Source organism: Coturnix japonica, chromosome 2, assembly GCF_054131305.1.
Source record: "Coturnix japonica strain WE chromosome 2, WE-NBRP24, whole genome shotgun sequence".
Classification (NCBI taxonomy): domain Eukaryota; kingdom Metazoa; phylum Chordata; class Aves; order Galliformes; family Phasianidae; genus Coturnix; species Coturnix japonica.
The window spans coordinates 76,704,756-76,732,040 of NC_140664.1; the positions used below are offsets into that span (position 1 = coordinate 76,704,756).

The window sequence follows — 27,285 nt, forward strand, 5'->3', positions numbered from 1 at the left end:
TACTATTTAACACTTTTTTTTTTCTTTAATTTAAGTAATTATTCCAAAAATGAATGTGGTAACAATGATGATGAATTTCATTGAATTTTGGGTGGACTTTTCACTCAAACTTATTCTACAGCCAGCTACACTTTTACACATGTGCCTGTTGGTTTTACGCTGCCCTTCTCTAGATGTGACCTTATGGAAATCAGCAACAAAAAAGCTTTCTTTGAGGAAAGTGTAATTTGCTTAATTACAAGGAGTGGGCAGTTGTGCACCAATTTCATCATTCTGTCATACTTGAGGCTGAAAACTAGCACAGAGTGGGCCAGGTGAAAACGCTTTATTGTGCTTCCTGTTTACATTGGTAACATGTTAAACGGAATTTTAATGTTGCTTGAGGTCACTTTCAGAGCCAAATTGTGGCTGTCCCTATCACAGGTGTACTGCGTAAATTTGTGTGGGCACAGAGCCTCTTTTCTCGTCCGCCAACCTCCTCCTCCCTGTGTATAAATGTACGATGCAATGGATGAAGTCAATCCCACCAAAGTCAATAATCATATTGTTAGCACAAGCTTTCACTCCAGACCAGTTTCTGCAGTTAGCTTGCAGCACGCTTGGCCCTCAGGTTTGCTGGGAGGCCAAGGAGGGGACACAGCTCTGCAGTCCTCATGGAATTTTACTCCTGATGACTGTGGGTCCCGGATGGCAAACTTGAAGCATATGCTCTCACCCTTTATTGCTGTCTGGATCAAACAGACTGCTTTAGAAAACATTTTCTTAGCACCTATATTTGTAAAACTCCGCTAGAATTCTACACATTACATGAAGTCTGTCATTAAGCGTGCTTGGACCATATGAACTTGCACATGCCTTCAAGCAACAATGGTTTTTAATTGATACTTGCTTGCTCCTGAATTGCTTCAGAAAGAAAGAAATAATCTGGAGATCAGGCAACAGATAGCACAGTTAGTGTGGGAAAATGTCTCAGAAGGCAAGCTCCTTCATGTTCCAAGCTCGCATCCCAGGAACTGCGTACTGCTGGGCCCTGCGCTGTGGCAGACTCAGCCTTGCAAATCAGAGATTTCTGCTACCAGCACGACTGATTCAGAAGGCCACATTCCAGTGGTGTACACCGTCACTGTGGCACAGAAGTCACTGGAAAGCTTAACAAGGTACCATGGGCCAAAATAAAACATCATAAACAAGTATGTGGGAATGCCTAGGTAGAAGCAGGGGCAACTCCCCAGCTGCGGTCCATATTAAAGCCTGACTGCTCTAATCAGCTTGCCAGCAACCAGAGGACTACAGTGCTACAAAGCATGGTGCTCAGCATTCAACCCAGTGCTCTTCCATGTTGGAAGAGACCTGCCATATATGCACAGGCATCTACCATGCAATGGCCATCCTCTTTTGTGCCTCGTGCCACCTTCCAAACAAACTGAGACTAACTCATAACCAGGGAGGTGAACAGTTTTCAATTGGTAGAATTTTTAATAAACATCTACCTAGGATATCAATAATAATATTGGCAACAAAATGGAAAAGGAACTTGCACATTTTTCCTGTGTCAATTATTTACCCTTTAAAATGAGTATGATATATTAAAAACCTTATGTTCCTTGAATTTAAAACACCTCAGAGAAAGAAAGAATTTGCCACTAGATATGGAAAAGTAAGGTTTGTCTGGAAATAAGTGCAGCAAAATAAATTAATGGTGAGAGGGAAAGTATGCCTGTATCACACAGAGAGAAAATATTGCATTAGCAGCACAAAGCATTGATTTTTCTTGTAAATCAAGGCACAGTACAGCATGATTGTATGATTTGGAACAACTTGTCATAATGTCAAAAGCAACACGTATGCCTGGTATCATAGCATTAGGGTCGTCTTGATAAACAGTTACAGGGTAGAGTTAACATCTCACATGTTAAAGGTTAAGGTAGAATTAAGAGGTAATGCTCTTCTAACGCAATTTGTCATGTCCTAAGGAAACCAGTCTAGAGTGTGTGGAAAAAGAAAACTTCTTTTGAGACTTACAAAGAACCTCATTTGCAGATCAAGAAATAGCAATACAACTTGAAGTATCTTGAAGTATCAGCTTCTAAAAAGCACAACGCTTGCTACTATAAGCAAACTTTGAGAGCAAACATATCTTCCATAATGGCATCAGTTTATTTTATAGGAGAACTGCATGAACTAAGTAACATCAGTGCAACAAGAAGATGCTTCAATGCTCCCAGACCTTCTAAGGACACAGCAGCCTCCTCCAACACTCAGAGCAGAGGTTCCTAATTGGAAGTCACAGTTCTCTGAGGCTTCAAATGATTGAATTTGCCCTGCCCTACTTGTCCTATTAAACCAGAGAAAGTAGGCTAGGCAAAACAAAACCAACCAAAAATCCCACCAGCCCTTAAATTTTTCCACACAGACAGGTAGCATTCCATATCAGCAGAAGAGGACTGAGCTCTCTCCTAATTTTGCTTCCTCAAATCCAATACCAGAAATCCTTTAATCCTACTGCACAACAGAAGATGTTGAAAACAGATATCTAGCCCACAAACCTTGTTTTTTTTAAGTAAAACATCCAGATTTTGCTAAAAGCAATGAAACTGATACTGAGCTCTCTGGCTGCAGGAGCTACCCTGCTGGTGAAGGCAGCTGCTGGGCTCTGCAGCACCACTGAGCATCCGAGCGCAGGAAGGAGCTCAGAGCATTTGAGGGATGCCCCAGCTGCTTTGCATGGCTCTCTCATAAGCTGCAGACCCTGGATAATTTCAGGGAAATGCTGTTCACTTAATTCTCCTCTTCCAGGGCTGCAGGCAAATCCCAGTCACACTGCTTAACTGACTGGGGACAAGGAAGAAGAAAATGAGAAGGCTGCTCTTCTACTTTTGCAAATGCATCATTCTTCATACTCCTGAGGAAACAAACAATTGTTTCTGTTGTAGAAATCACACGGGTTTTGAGAGGAAGAGAGAGGAGTCATGCACTCGACAGCACTAAGCTTTCCTTGCATGCCTAACCTGGTAACCAAGTCAGCCCTCCCCAGAGGAAGACAAATGTCAGCCATAGAAGGCTGACAGGAAAGTTCAGCTGCTCTATCTTTGGGCCATTAATGCTGGTTGTTAGGTCAAGACTTCATCCAAAAACACCTACAGCTAAAATTCAAGTATTTCTGTTAAAACTAAAAGTGGCATGTTAAGAGCACCCTGTGGGTTTGGGGAATGTTTCCCACTCAAACAACAACAAAAAAATCCTATTTCTTTTCCATACCCAGATAGGGAAAGCATAGTCACTCTGCTGATAACCAATCTTGTTCTTAATAATACATAGAATATTAATATCATTAGAACACAATAAAAGTGAGCCCCGACGTTTTAATTTGTCATCTGAAATATTTATTTCAGTGGAATGACCTGAAATTTTTGGAGAGCTGCAATCTTTGGTCCTGGGAATTCAGTGCCCACAATTTCTTTTTTACTGGCTACAGTTCAAGTGAAAGCAATTACAGAGGAGCGAGGATGTTACCACACAGACATAACAATGCCATTAGCTATTTTGGACTTCCAGTGTAAATTTAATCATTACAGGGTTTTAAAAATGTCCTCATTAAATTTTAATGATCTGTTTTAAGGGATTTTTTCCCCCCTATTAAAATTAAAACCAACTATGCTACATAGCTTTCTCAACATGGTGCGTTGCTCTAAGATTCAAATAAATCTGCAAATCGCAGATTAGTTAATAAACTATCTGGATTATAGAGGTGGGGCTGGTAGCAGTACCCGTTCTTGATGTTGCCAAACATTTCCCAATAAAAGATGCTGCTTTCAGTTCTTTAAAATGTTGCCAAATACCATCTGGCTGGATTAAAAAAACTTAAGCTCAAAGGTAGACACACCTCATTACCTTTTCATTTTTGACTTTTCCCCCCACTCATAACAGGAGAAAGAAGAAAAAAAGAATGGAGAGATCTCAACTGAAGTGATTCAGCTTCATTTGTATGAATTTAAAACCTTGACTGAGGAAGAGTAGGGCTATTTATGTGAACACTGCTATGAAATTTGCCCCAAACATGCTGAATTCATAACATTAGTGTAGACAAAAAAGAATAAAATAAAAACAAATGCTCATGGTTTAAATATACTCAAAAGAGACTTGCAAAACCTTTGCTGTTGAACCTTGTGTAGACTGACTTCCCAATGAGCTCTCTCCATTCAGCAATAGGACAGTGGTTTCCCTTGAGGTGCAGCTGCAGGCAGAGATGTCTGCGTGGTATCCTTGCTCCTTGGCCTGGGTAATCCCAACTCCATTGTGGAATTCACCTCTTTCCCACAGTCTCAGCTGCTGTTGCCCCAAGTGAAAACTACTCTGATACTGTCCGGAAAGTGGAACACCCCATCATTTAGAAAGGTTGCCAGCCATGGTGGAAAATTAAAACCATAGTAACACAGCATGAATTTAAAGTTACTTCTGAAAAATGCCTTAATTTGTTAGTCTACAAAAACAGCATGCCACAAAAGCAGAAGTTGTCAGGAGGGCTACTCTAGTTGCGTTATTTAAAGAGATGCTGCACTCAAGCCAACAATGGCATAATAGGTCAGCCTCAAAAATATGACAACAATACATAATTTATGGAAACCTTATACTTGAAAGAAGCCTTAGTCTAACCTTTCAATCACTCCAATTGAATTGTAAGACCACCACTCTAACAAGACCACTTAGAAAACCACAGGGGTGGCCCTGATAATAATACACATATCATTGTTAAGGCACAGGAAACTAAACCAGATGGTTTTGCTGAAGAGAGCACGTTTTAGGCTTTGCAAAGCCTTAAAACACTCACAGGTCAAACACAAAAGTGGTGAAAAAGAAAGCTACAGGAAAATTCATGTAAATAAGAAAAAAAACCTTTTTATAGTTATATTCCCCTCACATAAAAATGGCTTCGGGAATGTAAAAAGGGCAAAATGGTGCTAAAGTTCTGGAACAGACTGGGATAGTTTTCTGAAAGGAAAAGGTCTAGCAGCAATACTTACAGTAGGCACCGCTGCTGGAAATCAATACCATATGACGTGCATTAGACAGAACACCTACATACTGTAATTAAAACCCTCTCCTTGTTTTTAAGCTTTAAATAAAGAGACCATTTGTACATATTGCAGTAAACTATACTCTTGTTTAAATTTGTACTAGTTATCATATCAGACCTGAAGAGGAAATACCACATTTGTGTACCTCTTAAAATCCACGGATAGAAATATTTCTACAAAACACATAGATGGAAATAGAAAATCATCCATTTAGAGAAACAGACATGCATTCACACCTTTACACACACCCACACACATACATATGCATATGGATTGCATGCATGCGTGCTTATGTGTATGGCATATTTGGATTTTCTCTTACACAGCGGAATTTATAATTGCATTATTGTATAGATGTCAATACTTTATGAAGATGATAACCAAGACCCATAAAGGACTTGTTTGTTGTTTTTTTTTTTTTTTTCTCTTTAGAGCAGACATCCCCTACACAACTGAAATTAAGATGATAGAGTGTTACTCTGCTAGGAATTGCAACTATATCCAAGTCAAGAAGTAGAATCTAAACTACATGTGCTAAAAGAAAGGTATGGTAAGCTCTTTTGTTGCCTATGCTGAGTTACCAGAATGTAAGCCTTTGTTTGGCATTAGAAAGCAAAACTTTCACTATCGTATATTAGCAAAATCTGAAAAGACATATTTGAGAAATACACCTATATTCTGCTAGTACTGAATCATGCTCTAACAGAAAAAAACAGCATTTAAGTATCAACTCTTTCTCTATTTGCATGAGGCAGTGGAGAAGAAATGTACACGGAGGACAGCTTCACTATTTGCTTGTCATTTGTGATAGTTCATTTGGTACCACTCAGCAAGAGTCTTGGAAACAAAATGCTTCAAGTCTTCAGTCTACCAGTCAAGTTCATAACTAAGCCCAGAGACCTAAGGGTTGTCAAAAAAAAAAAAAACACAACTAAAAACAAAACAAGATGGAATAGTCATCCTTTCTGATACCTACGCCTCTAGAAAAGATGGTGCTTCAGCAACGACTTGTGAAGAATTTTATGAATGATCTCACAATTACTTCACCTAGATGGAGGTGATAAGATTATTGATGCAGTGGATCGTCACATCAATCAGAGCAGACTGGATATCATTTTAAGATCGATTTCAATTAAAAGAGCTATTAATTATTCCAGTTCAAACAAGTTGATGGAAACAAAATGTGCTCATTTTGAAATACATAAAATATCTCTGGTCACATGAATGGCTCAAAAATCTTAATTTACAACTCACATTCACAAAGAAAGAAAGAAGTCCAGCAATGAAAAACATAGTAGGTTTAATATTATATCTTCACTCCTGTTAGAAGTGATTATCTATGACTATAAAAGCTAGGTAGTAAGAAGAAAAAAAAAAAAAAAATCTTTTCATCTTTGGTCCATAACAAAAGGGTAAAATATCTGCATTTAAAAGCATGCCTTTCAACTCATGAGCCGATCTCACAGGTATATGAGGTACAGGGAAGTTACGTACACAGACATAACCGACCTTCTTTTCACAACCAACAGCCCTAAACAAAGCAAGACTCTTGCAAGTATTCTGCTGGCCACAGCAAATAGGACTTCCAGTTTCATCAAACTAAGGTGTCATGTATTTCAAAAAATGACACATCCTTAACGCGCCAAGAAAACAACAAAACGGAACTAAAATTACCTTGACCAACAGTCTACTTTGTTGAATCATTTTCCCTTGCCAGACAGAATTACTGACAATTTTACTTTACTTTTGTGCATGAGCACCAACAAACATAAAAGGGATTCCCCATAAAAGAAATGGTAAAAGCTGTGCCAAAGATCAGCTTCTACCTATAAGAAATGAATGAAAGAACCGTAAAAAAGCAACTGAGAGACGGCAGCCAGAGGTTTGAACACAGAAAGACACCACAGCGCACATGACTGGATTTTGCAGTCTCAATTTAAACAGGCACAAAATGGCTTAAGAAGTAAAAATGATTGCATTTTCTTGTGCATTTTAATCACAAACATAAGTAAAAAATACAAAAAAAAAGTTGGAAAGGTTAGTTAATGTTAATTATGTTGATTGCAATTAATAATATAAACATATAAATTAATATAAAGGTTAGTTAATATAAATTAATGAAAGCTGATTGCCATATACTTAGAATATCAAACATTCCCTGGTTTCACAATGAATTTAAGACTATGCTTAATTTAGAGCATTTGAGCAGACCTGTAATTAATTGAACTGCAGCAAATCATGAGTCCTCTGTAATTACTGCTTGAAACACTCCCTGATTTCTACTGAAAAGAAGTGCTTTTTATCTGTGTCAATGACTGAAGTCTATAAAGTTGTTACCTTTCATTATTTTTTCTTTTAAAATACTTTTGTAAAATATGTACTGATAGGTTTTTCTATAGCATTCATCAATGCTACACTGATGGTGTTCCAAATAATTAATGAGCATATACATATTAATATAATATATATTAATATTGATGTATTATATTACATATTAATAATTTGTTTGGAGAAGTCACAACTAAAACTGCAACATGGAAGCATCACCTTCATCATATTTATGCTCACTGGACAATAAAGATGTGGGCAATGCAATGGCAGAAGGCAGCCTTAGTAAGTGATAAGGAAGAGACTGAAGAGGAAAATAAAGCCTTATTCTGATGAAAATGAATGTGCTCTTTCCCAGAACAAATTTCAACAAGACTATACTCCATTTGTTGGCTTTCCCCTTACAGCCTTATAAAGATATGCGTCTAGCTTCCCCAGCAACACCACTTCAGGGCTTCAGTTGCATATATACCTTAAGGACTATTTAGCACATAGGAAATAAAATAAAAAACAACTAGCAATGGATTAATGTACATTTTTTAATATGATCCAAGTTAAAGACTTTTAAGATCTATACCTATTCGAAAGAAGGCCCCTGAGAGAATGTCTGAGGAAAAGCGTATGCCTTGTGTGTTACAAAAGGCACAAAAATGACAGACTCCAGGCTTGCTGTTGTACTAGTATTTGAAAATACCTAGCAGACGGTTTACTAGAACTTTCTGCAACATATTAAAGGTGGAAATTACTCTCACAAAACAAAATGGTGCTCAGAAGATTCACATATCGTAAGTGTTGATACATTGCTTTTCTTCTTCCAGATCAGTGGCATTGATCACCTATGATATCATCCCTTGAGACTTGTGCTGGATCACAGATAAGTAAAAGCTGAGAAAGGGGAAATAGGAAGCTATGGTAATTTCTTCAGAAATGTTAAAATTTACTAACAGAATATTAGGACAAAAATAACCAGTCCAAAATGTTCACTGTTTAATTAGTTCTTTTTCCCTCCTTTTAAATACTGAATGAAAATCTTTCTTCTGAATTACATTTCCCTATTTTCATTCAGCAGCACGATGCCATTGTACCTGACTCTCAGTTGCTGAATATAGCAGTCCCAGCTCATAAACATAACCAAACACATACTCCAACTCTTCTCTCCTAATATAAACCAATGTTTATGACTCAACTCCTGTTTGAAACCACCAGACTTTCTCCACTCCAATACATACAGGATACAATCTCTCCACAATGTCATTGAGAGTTTGGTCATCAACTTTCATGGGATCAGGAATTGACCCATAATGTTTTATAAAACAACAAAAAGGAACATATTTATGGTTTTATTATTATCCCTACTAAGGAAACAATGAGAAAGGAAGGATTGTACATGGTCTAGTCTACATGCACATGTGTTACTTGTATTAATATCAATGGGATTTAAAAGTACATATGGAGAGGATAAGATATATCCCTATGTGTTCAGCCATATGCTTAAGGAAGCTCCCCAAATGCTTGTAAATACGATTATGCTTGCTAACGTACTCTGTATTTATTTGAACAATGTTAAATCTCTGAGCCCTACTTTCCAGCCCATTAAAGCCTCAAATAATTGTTTATTTCCAGTTTAAAGTTACTCTCTTTTAGCCATTAGAAGGCTGTCTGTAATCACATTTCCATGATATTTGGGGAATTAGAGAATTGATAATAACTCTCCCATTATCCAAAGGGGTATCTCTGGGAAGAGAAATATTCAAGATGAACTATATTTTAGTGAGGAATTCTTCCAGAAGATTTTGGGACAGGCCCAAAACATGTTAACTGAAAGGTCTGGAATGCTACTTACACAACAAACATGTGTTCGCGTTGTAGACCTCAGACAACTACATTCCTTCTGGAGGCCAAAGCCATGTTCCTGGATAGACTTGCTCTCATTTTCTTTTTGTTTTTGAAATTTAGGAAACAGGACAAGGGCCTGACCCATTATGCACAAGAGAGTTATTCCAAATTTCCCATATAAAAGAAGACATTAGAATTCATCCCACAGTTTATGATTTGGTGCAAGCTGCCTTTAAATGAGGCAGCTGAAGTATTTATGGAATATCCTATGCATTAGTAAATCATATTGATATCATTGCAACTGATCATTTTATTTGGCTCATCTGTTTCTTCCTTTTGTCCGAACCTTGGCAAATGATTTCTTGAACACTTTGTTATAGTTTTATCAATAGAAAGATGATTGGGATGGTTTACTAGATTATTACTTCAACTAATGTTGACGTCACAAATATAAAGCATGGAAGTGGAAATATTTGCATGGAAGCAGACTGAGGACATTTGTCATTCTCGGTGCAAGTGGCACGAGATGTACCATCTTACACGTACATGCAGCACAGAATCAAAAGGTATCTTTATAGCCAGCTGCCAAGCATCACTTTTTTGCTTACTTAGCACAACTCACTTGGTGTTTACCTTTTTTATATCACCCAGAACAGAAGTGTATATCATGGCATCATCATTTCATTTCCTTGAGGTTTTGTTTTGTTTTGTTTTTGTTTTTGGAGGTTTTCTGACCACAAACAAGATTTGGGAGCATTTACTTTATCTTTTAAATCCCACATTACAATAAAACCCCAGATCAGGTTTTCTTTTTTCCTACTGAAATACTTTGTAAAACAGAAAAACAAAACAGTGGTCATTTTTTTTAAACTACATCAATGAATGGTGAAGCCAGATCCGGTTTCCCAGCAAGGCATTTTTAAAAGACAGAAATAGACCAATGACCACAGGAAATCTTTAAGCACCAAAATGGGGACAAAGGCCTCCTGGGGAAAAGACAATATTTCCTACATGGTCATTCATGTCTCCTTGTCTTACAATACAGGGGTATTGTTTGTTTGTCTGCTTAAGTAGATGCACAGAATAAAATTAGAAACAACTCCTGACTATGAAAACACTTCAACTGCTAAATGCAGGCACATACGTGGCAGATCTCAGATCACAACTATGTGATGATGCTTCTTTTTTAGATATAACCAGATCATTTTGATCATTAATATCACTTCTGATCATTAATATCAACAACATTCTTTCCACATGATATGTAAATAATGGCCACCAACACTCTCCAGCATAACCTGTGACTTCAGGCCAGCTTGCATATTGCTACAATCTTAATATTGGTCATACAAACTCTGAAAACAGTAGAAGAAATATTCTAAAATAGCACCAGCTTATTGTTGGTCCCTTCCCCCAAGGAATTCAGTAAAGGAATGTAAACCCAAAGATTTATTTTTCTGTTCAGGTCATGCCTGGGGTAGACTTATGTTACTAAACTCCCTAGTCTGAAATCAAGAGCAACACAGTTAACAAGTCTCTATAGGCAAAAAAAAACCCCAAACCTGTAGCCCTTTGTGGATCACAAAGTGAAGCTATAGCAATAAAAGTTATCCTCACCACAAAGATGATTCAGAACAAGGCATCTGGCCCACAGCTTACCTCAACGTAGTCCCTGGCATGGCCCCAGTCTCTCTTAGCATCCAGATTGCCCAAGCTGAAAGAATCCATCTGTCCGAGGTGAATCTTTGCCACTGATCGGCTAATTTTTCGAGTAACGAAATTAGCTCCTGGAATAGAAATAAAAGGGAGCATCAGTGTAGTCACAGTGGCACATAATTGGCTACGAGAAATACCTAGCAGCTCAGCTTATTTCATTCTCCTTCATTCTTCATTCATTCCTCTCATGCCACCTAGTCCCATGCCATCATTTATTGTTTGAGCAGGCTAAGAAGCATCCAGTGCAAGTGTCACATTAGCTTCACTTTCACAGCAAACATCTTTCTTTGTGGGACTTCTAAGCATTCCTAATTTGCTGCCTCAGTGTTCAGTCCAGGCATAAAGCCAAAGAAAATCATCTGGAATGTCAGTACTTAAACACAAAATGCAAAAGGTTACATAAAGAAGACAGACATCTTAGGCCACCCTTGGTTTTTTTTTTTTTGTTTTTTTTTTTGTTGTCGTTTAATTTCTTCCATTTTATTTTTTAAAGAATGCATACATCTAAACACATTCGTTTATTCATTTTTTTAAAAAGCATATTAAAAAACTGAGACAGTTAAACAAACTCTATATTTCTAATTACCTGGGATTCTCTTCCTCATTTCAAAGACAATCGTGAAACTGTGATTTCACCTTCTTCAACTGAAGGCTGTATGTTATTTTTTATCAGGCTTCAGTATTTTGTTTGCTATATTTCACTGGAAAAACGTGTGCCCATTTACGCTCACAGCTGAGTTGTTTTAAAAAAGACTTGCTTTTAATTAAATTTGTATCCTCATTTTTAGATTAGGACCACTGTTTCTATAGAATGTGGTCAGCAGTTTCCTCAAAAGCAGAGGAACTTGAATTCAGATAATGAATGTAGGCTAAATGAGCCCAGTGGCATCTGGACACTAATGGGCCACAAAAATTAAAATTACATGCCTTTTTAATACCTAAAAAAATATGATTGAGTGGTGACAGATGATACAGCATCCAACTGGAAAGCAGGAACGTTAGTGAAAATGATCGCAACTTGTAAAATGCTCATAGCAATTTTTAAAAGCACAAAGTAACACTTGTTGCTTGGACATTTAAGGCACGTACGGTAGTTTTTTCCTTATACAACACCTGAAATATGCATCTGAGTATTTTCTATTTTTAGTCAAACAAAATTATTACATGATGAAAACTGTGTGTTTCAGACCACTGATTTTTGCTTTAATGTCTAGAGCATTACAGCTCCTTTTTGTATCATTTCATTCCATCAAACAACAAAAAATAAGTGTGCACTTTTAAGCACAATATCAAATGACACAGGTATATAGCTTACCATACTGTTAATATAGAATTGCAATTTCCTGTCAATTGTCAAGACTGTCAATTCAATCACTGTTATCAGATATTTAGAATATATCATAATTTTGTGCTTGTTTGTTGTTTTTTTTTTTTGTTTTTTTTTTTTTAAGGACTAAAATCATACAATTTCCACATTCCTTGAAAAAAAGCACTTATATGAAAAGGAATTTTACAAAATAGAGGGACTTGTAAAAAATTCACTAATAAAAATATACTTGGGAGTCTTTATTAAATCAATGTTTCTCAAAAATTGGTCAAACTTGGCAAGATAAAAGCCTTGGCCATTCTTCTCAGCAGGAGAAACAGAATTATGCCAAAGACAAAGCGAGGTAAACCACAGGACCAGCACTACAATTCTTCTATTTCAGTTTCTGAAAGCAAAGTGTGTTTCCCCAGTTCCCAGTTGGACAGGCTTGCAGCGGGAGTGGAACTCCAGGTGAGAGAATCTCTTTGGTTAGCCTGACTGACACTTCTCCGATGATTTTATTTTATGTTTTAAAGTTATCAGAGTAATCTTCATACAGACTATTACTGTTTTATTTAACACAGATTCATCCGATCACATATTCACATATTCAGGAGAGCTGTGAAATTTCTTAACCTTCTGCAATGACATTGTTTCAGTTTTTATTATTATTCTGTGAATAACAATTGGAAGAGAGATTTTTTTGACGGGTAAAGTACACGGTCTTTTGTTCCAGGCTGCAACTGATTAACAAGCAAACCCAGCAGCTTTCAACACTACACTCCCATTTGCAGTAAAAGCAGTGAGAGTTCTAATCATCATCTGCATTAGGGCGAGTTTTACTGTCAACCTCCAGAAATAATGAACATCAGTTTCCATTTTTTATACTGTCTTAGTACAAAAAGAAGCATACTAGGTAATGAGAGTGTGTGAGGATGATACAATCAACTTAACTTGAAATGTATGAAAGTATGAATGATATTGTAAAGGAAAAAAGATTCACCTGGCACAACACAGTCGCCAATAACTGGAGAGAAACTGTCTTTAAAGATCTTCAAGAAAAATCAGAATACACCACCGAATGCACGTATTAAAGAGCTCCAGAGTGATGAATGAAAACCTTTATTTACCGCAAAGACCCTAGTAAAGGTTCTTGGAAATGCTCCAGCATTAAAGTTGTGGAAGAAAATCATGCTACTGTTCATTTCAAAAAATGTGATCAGAATTTTTCTTACGTAACCAAGGACTGAATGGCACGTTCCAAGGGAATTCAAATGATATGGTTCATAAATAAAGTTTAAATACTGATTCTCTTCAAACATAGTATCTTAAAATATCCTATTATATTTTGTGTTTGATCCTATGCCATTAAATGCATGTCATAACTAGAAATTTAGCCTACGTCCACTGGAGTCATACAAAACAGTTAAGGCTGTGTCAGCATTTCCATCATAAAGTCCTCTCCTAGGGGTTTGCAATTGGGCTGTAAAGTCTTGCTTTGGCAGACATAAAGCCTCTATCCTTGGGAATGATTCTATTGAAAGATCTATGTGGATTTATACAGTTATCCTTATATAACTGAACTCAAACCTTTGTATTAACATCTTTCTTCCTCAGAAGATACTGAAGATTTAATTTTAATGTTGAAACTACACAAGCGTTTTCCTCCATAGAATGGAAAGTCAGTACCAGTAAGAGTATCAGCAGAGGTGCTGCTATGTCAAACACTTCATTCTTCAGGTTGTCTTTCATCAGGTCTAGATGATGCATCAGCTACAAGGCCATTTAGCTATCGCAGCTGCATAAGGCCTACATTCTTAATGCTATCACCATTGCTATATTGCTTGAAAACTTAGGATGGAAGAGAGGTCAGAGTCCCACATTTGTCTCCTGGCTTTGTACCGCTTCTTCACTTCCAAGAGGTTTGGAAAACACACCTCTCTGCTCACACCTAGTGGAATGAATGTGGAGTGATGTGGCTTCATGTTACTACCAACAGTGCTAGAATTACTGTAGTGCCACATCAGAGGTCTGGCCAGACATGGCAAGACTTTCTTTGGCTTGTCCTCACATTTCAGCAGTTCCTTGGTTGAGGACTGCCTTTCAAGAGTTTACATTAAAATAAATGAATAAATAAAAAGACCTTAAACCTGAGTTTTCATGATATTAACAGCTCTTTCAGCCCTGGGCATTAGTTCAGATTTGTTTTGAAAACCAAAGCCCTCCCTCTGAGATCATCAGCATTCCAACAGGAACCATAAGGTCTGATTTATAACTGTTTACCTTAGTCACCATTCTAAACAAGGAATCCTCGTTAGGCAGACCTGATCTGTAAAACACATACCCAGACAGTAAACGATTATAGGAACAATACTGCAATAAGAAGTACAAACCAACAGCTTGGGCTCTGCAGTCCAGGCCTGTTGCCCACTTGGCCACCGGGCTTAGGACAGCTCATCCCTCTGAAAAGGATGCTGTATGTATCTGGCAAAGACATGGCTTCAAAAATAGGGAAAACAAGTAAAACCAATGCTTTAGGTTGTATACTCTCAATATACCTACAGTTTCAAAGTTGGATACCCTGAGAGAAAAAAACAGCACACCTCATTCTTTTCATCAGCACTTGGATTTCACCCTTCCTGTACTATCAGCAAACTGGTGTTTTTATCAAGATTCAGGGTTTTACAACAAGCAATCAAACAGATGAAGCAGTGTGATGAGCTTCTGTTATAGAAACTGTTTTTGTTTGTTTTTCCAACAGCCATTTTCCAGTCACTCAGAACTACAGATGAAAGTCAACACATGGTGAATAGAGATCTTAGAAAGTCTGCTGTCCCTGAATAAAACTAGCTATATCTCACATAAGAAATATCCATCTAATTCAAATAATAGATAACAGACAATATAATATTGTTCAATAGCAACACTAATCAGCTGAGATGCAGTACTATTATATCTGAGTTGCCATTACATCTTTTTCTTCGCTTTGCATGAAATACGACAAAAAGTTTTCTGTCTTAAAAACTCTGGCACAAGAAAAGGGGGATTTTCACCCCCCCTCCTAGATTCTACAGATCTGGCATAGATTCCAATGGAAGTCCAACATGTTCAAACACATTGTGTACCCAGTGCTTCTATTAACCCAGGGGAGCACGTATCTTTTAGCATATATGTTGTAAACGATACATTTAATGAGATCATTAAAATAATTTGATTGCCTGAAAATCCACACTGCTCATAATTTCCATTCTATTAGAAGTTTTTCCTTTTTTTTTTCTTTTTTTTTTTTTCCTGTGGCAAGCTAAAATGAAACGACAAAGTAGCACCCAGTGTCTCTAAGGAAAGAAATTCAGAGTCTCCATGGGCTTCTGCTGATGAAAATCAGCACAAAAACTCCAAAGTCACTGAAGTTCTGTTAATGTAAGCCAGACAAAAAATCAAGTTACAGATCTTTGAAGCTTCCAGTTTGAGAGATTTAAGCGGAACTTTCAACTGTGTCTTAATTGAAACAATTGATAAAGCAGCTGCTTAGTACATGTTAAACACAAACAAAAGCATTTGAATTGTGAATCAACTCTCATTTTACAACAGCAAGTTGTTGTTCTCATTATAAAAAATACATAAATTAGAAACATCCCTGTTTGGAAACAAAGGAAACATCAATTCTAATGGTAATTTTTTTTCCTTTCCAGATCTTCATACTATCCTACTAATTTCACACATGAATACGGCTACATCAGGATGAGCTTGTGAAAAAATCCACCATCAGATTTCTGCGAAATGAAATATATGTGAAATGAGGGCAAAATGATTCATAAGCAACTCACTGTAAAGTCACGCACTGCATGGGAAACATCTTCCTGACCTGAGTAATAAATCATTTTATTTCCTGAAATGTGAGATACAGTGCTTTAATCCTTACATTTTAATCCTAATAGCGTAGCTGGAAATATACCGTAACGTCTCTAATCTCCTTTTCTGTCCCTTAAAACTGTAGTGATATCTTATATAATAGGTTTCCTGTATTTATAATACATATACAAAGATTAGAGTACCTGACACATTCTCAGTTTATGCAGCCCTAGCTATTTTCCAATAAACATGTGGGATCTCTGAAAACGCAAGAATAAGTTACTGATAATAGTCCTCTTTCTACAAGTTATTTTTTATCTGTCCCCCTGGAAATAATCACATAACAATAAAATTCACAGATCACAAATTGAAAGCAACTGTACAATAACACGAGAGAAAATTCTTCCTCCTTATCAAGGGATTCCGATTCAGTATTACATTAAAAGGTGTGATTTCAATAAAATGCTATTCATTCAATTAAAAAATTGATAACAAGGACATCCTCTTCAATAATATATTGACATTTTTAACTTTCCAATGCCAAAAGCAAAGTATGCTAATTCAGGAATATACATTTCTTTGGCCCTATTTCCCATTTGTACCGTACTCTTTCAACTCAAAGCCCTTTCATAATGGCAAATGTACTTTTTTTTTACATGCTTATAGGAGATTGAAGCAGATAAGTAAGCATGCAAGACCTTCCTTTTTCCCGGGGGGTAGAAAGACAGCATGAAGCCTACCTGGAGAGAGAACTAGAAGCACTGAAAAAGAGAGGCATGAAAGTGGGGCAACTGATGTACCGATGGCCATGAAAACTGGGAATCAAACATGGTGTTTGCCACTAGGTCTCACCACAGCAATCTACATTCCTCAGTGATTTAGTGTAGCTAACCATCCACACTGAGATTTATCAGCAGAGCTTTAAAATCTCTCCACAACCATTCTGCATACAAACAGATATACATTTCCACCTCTGCACAGAACAATGACAGGATGATTTCAATGAATACATAGCAGCAGTCCTCTAATGTCACTGCAAAAAAATCCCCCACAATCATTTAATTAGCAGTCAGTCTGTTTGACTGATAGACGGACACTATTATATTTCACATTAAAAAAGGACCTTATTCAGGATGAAATACACACATTGGATCTATCTGATGGTCTGGTTAAAAGGATATGGCGACAAACCTGCAATAATAGCTGGACACAGAACTGTTATTTTAGTATATTTCCTCTATATAATTTTTCTTAAATTAAAATATTTTCCCTTCAGGAACTGTACACTGAACAGGAAAAGGTGAGGCATCAAAGATTCTTATAAAGGAAAAACCAAACATTAATACTGAAAACAATATGTAAAAGTGTTATTCCTGTTCCCAAGTTTATGCTCTTAATGGCGCTTACATAAACAGAGCAGCGTTTCGCTTACAGAAAACTTAACCTTTTGCTCCAAACTATTCCCTTTGATTCTTTAAACACAGTCCTTACACCCTGCTTTTTGAAATAAAAGCAAAAATATTCAGCCACTCTGATTTATTCAACATTCATTAAGATATATATTTTAAAATGTGCGTCCAACATTTTGGAATTAAAGCACTAATTTAAGGTGTTGCAGAGTTAGATGAGTTCTTGAATGCGTGGGCTATGGGTCAGCATGAATGTGCTTGTCCATCAGCACAGTCTCTTTACATTGTTTAGGTTGCAATCAAAAGAAAAATCCAGCATTTGTACAAAGCAGAAATATCGTGCAGTCTAAGGCAATGAGCACAAAAACTGATTCTAACTCAGCTTGTTAAATAACTAGCGAAGTTTGGACATCTGTGCCCCCAGCAACTAGTAGCATGTCAAGAAAAGTGCTGTTTGATGGCTCAAGCTGAGACATTCAGCCTTTACTTTAGCACTCCCTTGAGAACAAGCAGGCAAGGCTTTTAATCTTACCTGGTGACACATGACTGACTAATACAGTTTCTCAGACCTTCTGACCTCTAAGGGACTAAGTCTGGTTGGTCCCTCAGTCTCTCCAGGTGGTTAGGACATTAGTTTGTGGTAGGTCACTATATAATCAATACTTCGCATAGGTCTTCTGTGTCTTTCTATACACCCTCGTTAATGCCAGTTTTTAATGTGCAAATTTTTCAGTGAAAAATGAGTAATTTCACTTAATTTCAACTTTCATGCACTTCTACTAAAGACAAAAGAGACAATAATAAGAGCTAGCCTTAAAACTAATCACTTTGCTGAGTCAGAACTTATGTATTTTCTTGGAGAGAGAAAAATAGGCTAGCTACAGCCAAATAACTCATATGAAACTCTGCCTCCCACAAAAACTAATAAACAGCTCTGGTCAGATTTGACACGTCCACAAAATCAAGATGTTCCTAAATCCATGTACTTCCTTTTTGAGCTCCATTGATCAACCTTTTTTTTGTTGTTTTCTTAGAGCTTTCTTCTGAATAGCTTTGTGACAATGGTACCCTCCAAGGCACTCCACGGGAAGCCTTTACTACATTATTTAGTAAATGCATCTCAGTTGTCATAAACCACCCCCTTTGCTCCAGGAGTCCTGGAACAGCCAAAGCAGGGTGCTGAAATGCTTGAACTGCATCTCTGGAGAGCTGGAAAGATCTAGAGGCGAAGAGGCTCACCAAGGAGTAACAAGGGATTAGGAAGAGCTGGGGAGGAGAGAGAGAAATCTCAGCTTCTGCAAATACAGGAAGCATAGGTTTTTTTAGCACTTGAACAGTGCACGTAAAATGCGAGACACTATATTTCCTTCCATCTTCTATGTTATGAGCAGAATCATAGAATCACTCAGGTTGGAAAATACCTTAAAGATCGTGAAGTCCAACAACATCCTGACCGTCCTACCCCCAAATTAACAACCCTCCATTAAATCATGTCCCTGAGCACCACATCCAAATGATTTTTAAATACATTTGTGGTTGGTGACTCAACCACCTCCCCAGGGGAGCCGATTCCAGTGCTTTCTGTAAAGTTGTTTTTCCTGATATCCAACCTAAGCTTACCCTGGCACATCTTAAGGCCATTTCCCCTCATCCTGTCACCTGTCACCAGTGAGAAGAGACCAACCCTGCTCTTGCAGTAAGCACCTTTCAGGTATTGGAAGAGAGCAATAAGGTCTCCCCTCAGCCTCCTCTTCTCCAGACTAAACAGCTCCAGTTCCTTCAGTCTCTCCTCATAGGGATGATTTTCCAAGCCCTTCACAAGCCTTGTTGCCCTTCTTTGGATCTGCTCCAGCACCTCAATGTCCTTTCTGTACTGAGGTGCCCAAAACTGAGCACAGTATTTGAGGTGAGGCCTCACCAATACTGTGTAGAGAAGAAAGATGACTTCCCTATTCCTCTCATCACATCATTCCTTATACAAGCCAAGATGTCATTGGCCCTCCTCACCACTGTGGCACACTGTTACCTCATTTTCAGCTGACTGTCCATCAGTACGCCAAGGTCCCTTTCCATCAGGCAACTTTCCAGCTGTTCCTCCCCAAGCGTGCAGGTTGCCTGGGGTTGTGATCAGAATGCAGGACCCAATACTTAGCCCATCAATCCAGTCTATCCAGGCACTCTATAGTGCCTTTCTCACCTCTGGCACATCAACACTCTCTCCCAGCTTGGTGTCGTCTGCAAACTTACTGAGGGTGCACTCAATCCCCTCATCAAGATTGGTAATAAAGATGTTAAATAGAAATGGCCCCAGTACCAAGCCCTGGGCTACACTGCTCGTGACTGGCTGCCACATGGATTTAACTCCATTGACCAAAACTCTTAGGGCCTGGCCATCCAGCCAGTGTTTCATCCAGTGGAGCATACACCCATCCAAACTGTGGGCAACCAGCTTCTCCATGAGTACGTTGAGGGGGACAGTGTCAGAGGCTTTGCTGAAGTCCAGGCAGAACACACTGACAGCCTTACCTTCATCCACTAAGTGGGTCACCTTATCATAGAATGAAATTGGGTTTGTCAGACAGGATCTAGTGTTTGTAAACCCATGCTGACTGGGCCTGATGCTCTCTCTGGTTGATCTTTAACTGGTCCATGATGGCTCCCAAGATTATCCGTTCCATAACCTTCCTCGGCACCACGGTGAGACTGATAGGTCTGTAGTTACCAGGATCATCTTTCTGGCCCTTTTTGAAGATGGCCATCATGTTTACCAGTCTCCAGTCCACTGGGACATTAGCCAGGACTGATGAAGAATGATGGAGAGTGGTTTGGCAGCCACATCCACCAATTCTCTTAGCACTCTAGGGTATAATCCATCCAGCTCCACAGACTTGTGAAATTGGTAACTGGATTCTAAGCTGGGATGCTGTGAGAAGTACACCTCTCACATTGCTGATGATCCCAAGAACTCAGTGTATAAATCAGCTGATTGTCTGCAATTACCATTATGAGGCTGAGTTGTCGCTCCAGCTACCCTTCAGCTGTAGCTAAACTAAACAAGTAAACAGATGACTCTGGCATGTAAGTCCAAAATTTTCCTCAAGCTGTGGTAGGCAGCATGCCGTCAATCTGATGTGCTACCAAGCAAGACCAGAAGGGCTCTCGGTGATTTCAGCTCACTCTGTCTGCATTGGCTGTCCCAGCTTCCCCAGAGCTTCCTCAGCTCTGTTTCTACACAGGAACAAGTAGGGTGCTGAGAACATAGCAGGACAACACTAGAAGTCATGATCTTGGATAAAACCAAAACAATCTTCAGACACAGTATTTTAACAACAAACCTCCATGACACGCACTTCAAAGTAATAATGCAAAAAGAACACCCAAAACCTTAAAGAAAACCTGCAAACCCAACTGGGTGAGAGTGAAAAGGAAGTGCAGAGACAAGTTGACGAGATATAAGGAAGAGTGAAAGCCAACTAAGACAGCACAGCCCTTCTGTTCCCGAAAAACTTGGACATGTTTGGCCAAGCTGTGTTGACCTCCTGTATTCAGAGAGCCAATAAAAACATTATTTCACCTAGCTGTAGCTGCTGCCAGTTGCCTTAATGTGTTGTAAAAAGTTATGTCCTTATGTCAGAGCAGGCCACAATCACTCTCTGGGGACCATGGAGTTAAGCAAGGGTGCTATGGCTTCCACACCCAACCCTACACTGAAAACGTGGCTAGGCGGGGGGGGCAGCTCTCCCACAGGAGGTTGCATAAAAGCTGCTGGTTGCAAGCAAACTCCCTCTGGGACGAATGCCGGGAATGAAGCTAATTTTCATTTTAAAGTGAAAAAGACAGTGTGGTGAATAAATAGACACTGTATTTACTGGGGAAAAAAAATCCCTTGAAAGCAGGAAACCAGTAAAATTATAGCAGTTGTATAAGATGTACATGCATTTCAATGATCATTCTCTTTTTCTGACATTGTCACTGAAACTTAATCCCATTCTTGCATTCTTTCCAAGTGGGAATGATGTTTGTTTAGTGTAATCAATACCTGAATTAAATAAAGATAAATACGCAGCTATACATACAGACAGCCCAGTTTTCTACTAAGACGAATTGTGGCAGTCACTGAAGTCAGATTTCTTAAGTTTACAGAGAACAATCCAAACTTACACATTCTACCATTAATATGTCCAATTACTACAATACTTTTGCATGACACTGAAGCAAAGCAGAAATGAGCTGTACAAAATATTTGGAAAGCAATTAAGTAGCAAAAAAGAACATCTAAACAGAATGTTCATTTTGCTCAGCTCAACTTTTCACGTTCACTTCTGTTTTAATATCAGTATTTTAAGAACACTTCTTCCTTTGTAGTTTCTCAAAATTCATTGTTATCCTGTTTTTGTGATATTTCCCATTTAAGTTAGTTTAGACTTCCTCTAGGAACAGAAGAGGCAGTCAGATCACCTGCTGTTCTGAGATGCTTACAATACTTAAGCACAATGGGGTGAACCCAGGACAGAAAGTTAGCCCAATTCTGAATTTCCTGGCTTTGTACTATTAGTGGGACCTTTCACATAATTTTATTACCCACATAGGTAGCTGTGCATGCCCTCTGAAGCTCACACATGTATATACACACACTCTGTGCTTGTTCAGGAAGAAAGCTGTAAATTCTAGCACTGAAGTTAGGGCTCCCTGTGCCAGTGTTATTACTGAATGCACAGTGACACAGTTTCATTACATACCTACAGATTAATTAGATGCTGTACTTTTTCCCCCTTTAAGATTGCTCTGTATGCAGAGGATGGATTTGATCTGGGCGCAAAAACTTGGAAGGAATGAGGCAGGAGTTCTAACAGAATCTGAAGCTCAGCAAAGGTGAAGAACTACAGAAAAAGAAATGATGGATTTACAGTTCAGTTTGATTAACGCTGCTATGGAAAAATGCTTTGTACTTGAGCTTCTTCGGCCAATTCAAAAACGTACTCACCAATTCACTAGATTCTTATTTGATCACTGGATTAAATAAGAACAAATAATTTGCAGGAACTTCACAAAGCTGAGTATCTTGATACTTGCAAAATAATCAGAAAGAAGTGTCCTTGAATAAGTCAAAATAGAGTGAAATCATTCTTAGTGCATAGACTGAGGAGCACGTCCCATGAATGGAGCACTGAGTATACCTGTTGTAAAAGAAATCATTTCTCGTGCTCTGCCTCGCAAATATCAAACATGCAGTCATGCAGGCATACACAACTCATTTTGTGTAAGGAACAAGGGAAGGACTTGGGGGTGTTTGGGGGGGTGAAGTTTGCAAATAAGAACTGTATCAGATTACAAAGGCACAAGTGTGAATTAGGTCTGTGGAGGCACCCTTCATTCACTCATTACACAATATTTGAGCTAGTCAAGTCTGCAATGTTCTTTCTTCCCTCTCTGCAGTTTTCAGGATGTGTTCATATTGACCTCATCGCTTATGTCTTTGGATAGTGAGGAAACCTAACTCCTGTGGCCAAAGCACAACCGTCTTAAATTTCCAGCTGTGGTCTAGAACCCAATTTCAAAACTGTACAAAACTGAATTTCATATGGCTCCCAAGTGCACACTGAGGAGCTGGCCCCCCAAAGGGCAGTTCAGAGTACCCCAAGGAACAGGGATAGAAATCGCTGAAATTTAACCCTGAACCCAACATGAACTCAGGGATTGGGACTGCATATTTTCCACCGTCCTACCATCTGCTGCTTCACTGCACACCGTAATCTTTGGCAACCCTGCTGAGAGCTGCCTGGGCTATGGCTCTGTTCAGACAGGGTGTAGAAAGAAAAGACACTGAGAATGTCATGGCTGGCTGACCAGACTACTGAGATCAGAGAGATTATGCCTCATTTGCTCACCGAGCCCTGCCAAAAGCAACACCATTTAACTGCAGGTACTCAAAACCCAACAGGCATGTTTAAAGGAATTCTAGGCTTAAAAAGGAGACCATTCATAATGTGCATTTGTTGGGATAATGTAGCTACCACCTTTTGGCAATTATTTGCAATAATTCTTAAAGAATGCAGTGCTATGTATTTCAGGTAAAAATAATATCTGATGGAAAGTACCATACCTGATTTACAGGACAGATAGATCTGTAAGATGGCTCACTCAGGAACAGACAAAGGTGACTTAGCCCAGCAAGCAGAGAAACAGAGAGAAAATATAACTGTTATTTTAGCCTGTTTATCTCCAGGCTGTGAAATGCTGCACAGTATGGGAGTGTGACAGTTTGGTACTTAGATGCATAACCCTCATATGTCATTACACGATAAAGGACCTCCCCTGAGCCACAGTAAAATCCACATTTGTTTCTTAGAGCACCTCTATGGGCTCTGAATGAAACAAAGAATCAGCTCTCAGAAACTGACTTCCCCAACCACATTCTTCTGAACACAGGCCTTAGCCCTCTCAGTGATTAAGTACCTTAACCATGGAATTTACTATTTTAAAACGATGACTGCAAAAGCTTTAGAAGCGTCTCATAACTGCTAAGGAATATTTCTAAGTACAACTGCAGGTAAGCCACTGTAGGAATTACTGCAGGAGGTGGAATCAAATAATGCTCACAACAACCATGTGTTATTAAGGTATCTTCCTCCATCCCTCTGCTCTAGCAGCACTAGAAATGGAGACATAATTGTATATGTGTCTACAACAACAACATCCTGCCCCATTCAAGTATTGCTCTTCTTACTCAAATACTGATCTTGGAAACAAGGGTGCATTCTCTCATATCTGCCTGGGAAAACAGTCAAAAGCACTTCAGTAAGACAAACTCCTCTTGCGGCTGCAGAGCTATGGTTGGCAGATGTCATGACTGATGAATGTTCTTCTAATTGCAAAGGGACACTACCAAATTGTCTTCTGACTTGGAATAGACAGCCTCTGTCACCCTTTTCTTCTTCCCTGCTGCTCTACTGCCTCCACTCTGTCTGCCTCACAGGGAGATCGGAAAAGAAACAGAAAAAGCCACATAAGAGAGGAGGAACAGACATCACTTTCCCAGCTCCAGCTGTGTTGGAGCCAACAGACTCTGTTGTTTTGATGATTCCTGGACTCATAAGTCTCAATTCATCCCTGCTTGACAGAAGTGCAAAGCCGAGGTGAGAAGGGCTTGAAGACTTACAGAGGGAACATTTGAAATCCTTAAGCTGTTCCCTCCTAGAAAGGGCCCTTCTTTCTGAGCTGGAGTGAAACATCTCCACTTCAACCTCATGTTAGTAGGTCTGCACCTCTCTAAACTTCATGGGTTGCAAGGCAGTTTTGCTAGTGCTAAGCTTTGTAAGTAAAAGGCAAGGCAGAAGCCATTTGTTTAAACTGGTAAGGCACAGAGATCAAACTTGCTTTTTGCAGTATTTTTCTTTCTATATGAACACATACCTTGAAAAGAAAACATTCGAAGTAAAAAGCTTCTCATTAATATCCTCAGCTTAAACTGCTTCTTTGCTAGGCTCTGCTCCTGTTCTCTTTCTTGACTCATGGTCTCAGTGACAATCAAGCAGCCAGGCAGAGCCACTTCATAAAATGTACTAAATGAAGCAACTTTTAATAATAGCACAAGCTGGCAAGTAGCCATGTTAAAAGAAGGAAAGACCTAGCAAGAATGTCCTGCAGCACAGAAGTCTCTGTTGTTCTCATTACTGCAAAGGAAGAAAATCTCTTTAATGCTTTTGATTCAAATGATCATTTGACAGAAATGACGGTCAAGACAAATGGCTGTACAACAAGGCAAATGGATTTCCTACCGCTACAATATCTTACTTGGCTCCCATGACACAATTTCTCTGTTATTCTCCCTTGCCATGGTAAAGTAAACTTGCAGGCTACCCAGAAAACAGATTAGTATAATCAGCCCTTTATAAATTATATCCCTTCACCGAGGGAAAGCAAATAACTTTGCCTCCTCTATAATAACTGTTTCTAATACTTCATTTATTCTTTAAATTGTTTATAAAACACTTCAACAGAGGTCAAGATGAGAGGGCAACAATAATTGTAGATTAAGGAGACTCTCTAAGTATTTTGCACCTGTGAGTAAACACTTGGGCAATTGTTATGATACAAGATGGATATACTAAAATAAAAATCAGTTCTATTTATAACTCTCTTGAACACACGTGTTATTTCATCTGAGAGAGATCCCTCATCTTTTACACAGCTAATTTACATTCAGATTGAAGCAGCTGTATAGCTGCTTCACACGCTTCAGGCAAATAACAATATATTTAACCATGGTCTCTTATGGAAGAACCCTAAAGGAATAGTGAGCACTACTACTGAAGAAGTTTTCTCTTTAAGAAGCAGAGGATTTCCTCCTCAGCAACAGACTATTTCTGTTTTCCTAAAATTGTGTGCAAAACCAGCAAGAACATCTTCAGCCCATCTGACAGAAGCCCATGTAGTCAGGTAAGCTCTCAAAAACTGGCAACATACAATTAATTCTAACTGCAAAATCCCCGTGCTCTGCAGAGAAACCCTTTATTGGTATTCTCCTCCTGCTTTCAGAGATATGAGCGTGTACGGCTTCTGATGGATTTTCACAAATTTCTTCCATTGCTTTTTGGATCTGTGGAATTTTTTTTGACATCTACAAAATCCTGTCACAACAAACTGCTCCCGTCGCAAACAAACCATAAAGCCAAATCCTGTATTTTCTTTGAGCCTATAATGTGGCAAGATGAGAACCAAGGACCAGCATGTGAAATTATGAGAGAAAGCAATCAATTCCCATCCACCTTCTCCCAGCCATTTCAAATTGCTCGTACTTATAACACTCTATTGCTTGTTCTTCCTATGCTCGTGCACAGTACTGGCAGTGACCCTGGCAATGTTTGGGAACAGGGTGCTGTATATGCTCTCTACAACATAATCTTCTGAGCTGCTGAGTGACCCAACTGTGCAGATTCCTAATGAAGCGGAACTGTTGATTATCAAATAACACCAATCAATTTCATCCACACCTTGTAAGTACATGTGGATTAAATTATATTAAAGCTTTAACCCTCGACTCAACTGTTTCTTTTAAAATGTTTCAATTGTAACACATCAGAAAAAACTGCTTCTTAGCCAAGTTTCAGCACAGCCCAGAATGGGATGCTAAAGAATCTGCTCATGTCCCCTAACATCTCACACACCAATGAAAAGAAAGAACACAACCTAAGTTGCTGAAAAAGAAAAAACAATCAAATTGTGAGCTATTATACAGAAACAATAAACTTAAACACAGCAAAAATATTTGCCAAGGGATTTAAAAGTAGCCAGCACTATAGGCATATCAGCTTACTAAGAATGAAGTTAAATTCTTAAGTTATTCTCGAGAGTTTCGATGGAATTCAGTAAACAGTATTTTATTCATCACAAAGTATTCTCTTTACCCAGCGTATATGATGACAAGGTTATAAAAATGCAGGCTCAAGTTTCAGATTTTTATGTTGTCTCCCTTTCCTCTTTTTTTCTTTTTCTTTTTTGTAAATATCCACATTTCCCTGATCTGCTCATAGGCAACATTGTCACGTGGATTTAGATACAAACACAAGCTCTCTCCAAACTACTTCAACCTCATACCAAACCAATACAGATTATTTTCACACTTTAATCCTAGTATGATCTTTCTCCTTACATCAATACGTTCCCTGATTCTACTTGTTAGCCAAACACTGCAGCACTGTATTATTGCATTGCATGTCAGCCAGGAAGTATGCTATAGCACAATAAAGCAGCTTACCCAGGC

At 38.5% G+C, this 27,285-nt stretch overlaps 1 protein-coding gene across 1 annotated transcript in view; it reads right to left on the reverse strand.

The window, feature by feature from the left end:
- GMDS (GDP-mannose 4,6-dehydratase) overlaps positions 1 to 27,285 on the reverse strand; it is a 384,143-nt gene that overhangs the window by 215,127 nt on the left and 141,731 nt on the right. Inside the window, exon 7 of the mRNA XM_015854488.3 lies at positions 10,899 to 11,026. Coding sequence (XP_015709974.1) covers positions 10,899 to 11,026 — 128 coding nt within the window. The remainder of the gene's footprint in view (positions 1 to 10,898; positions 11,027 to 27,285) is intronic.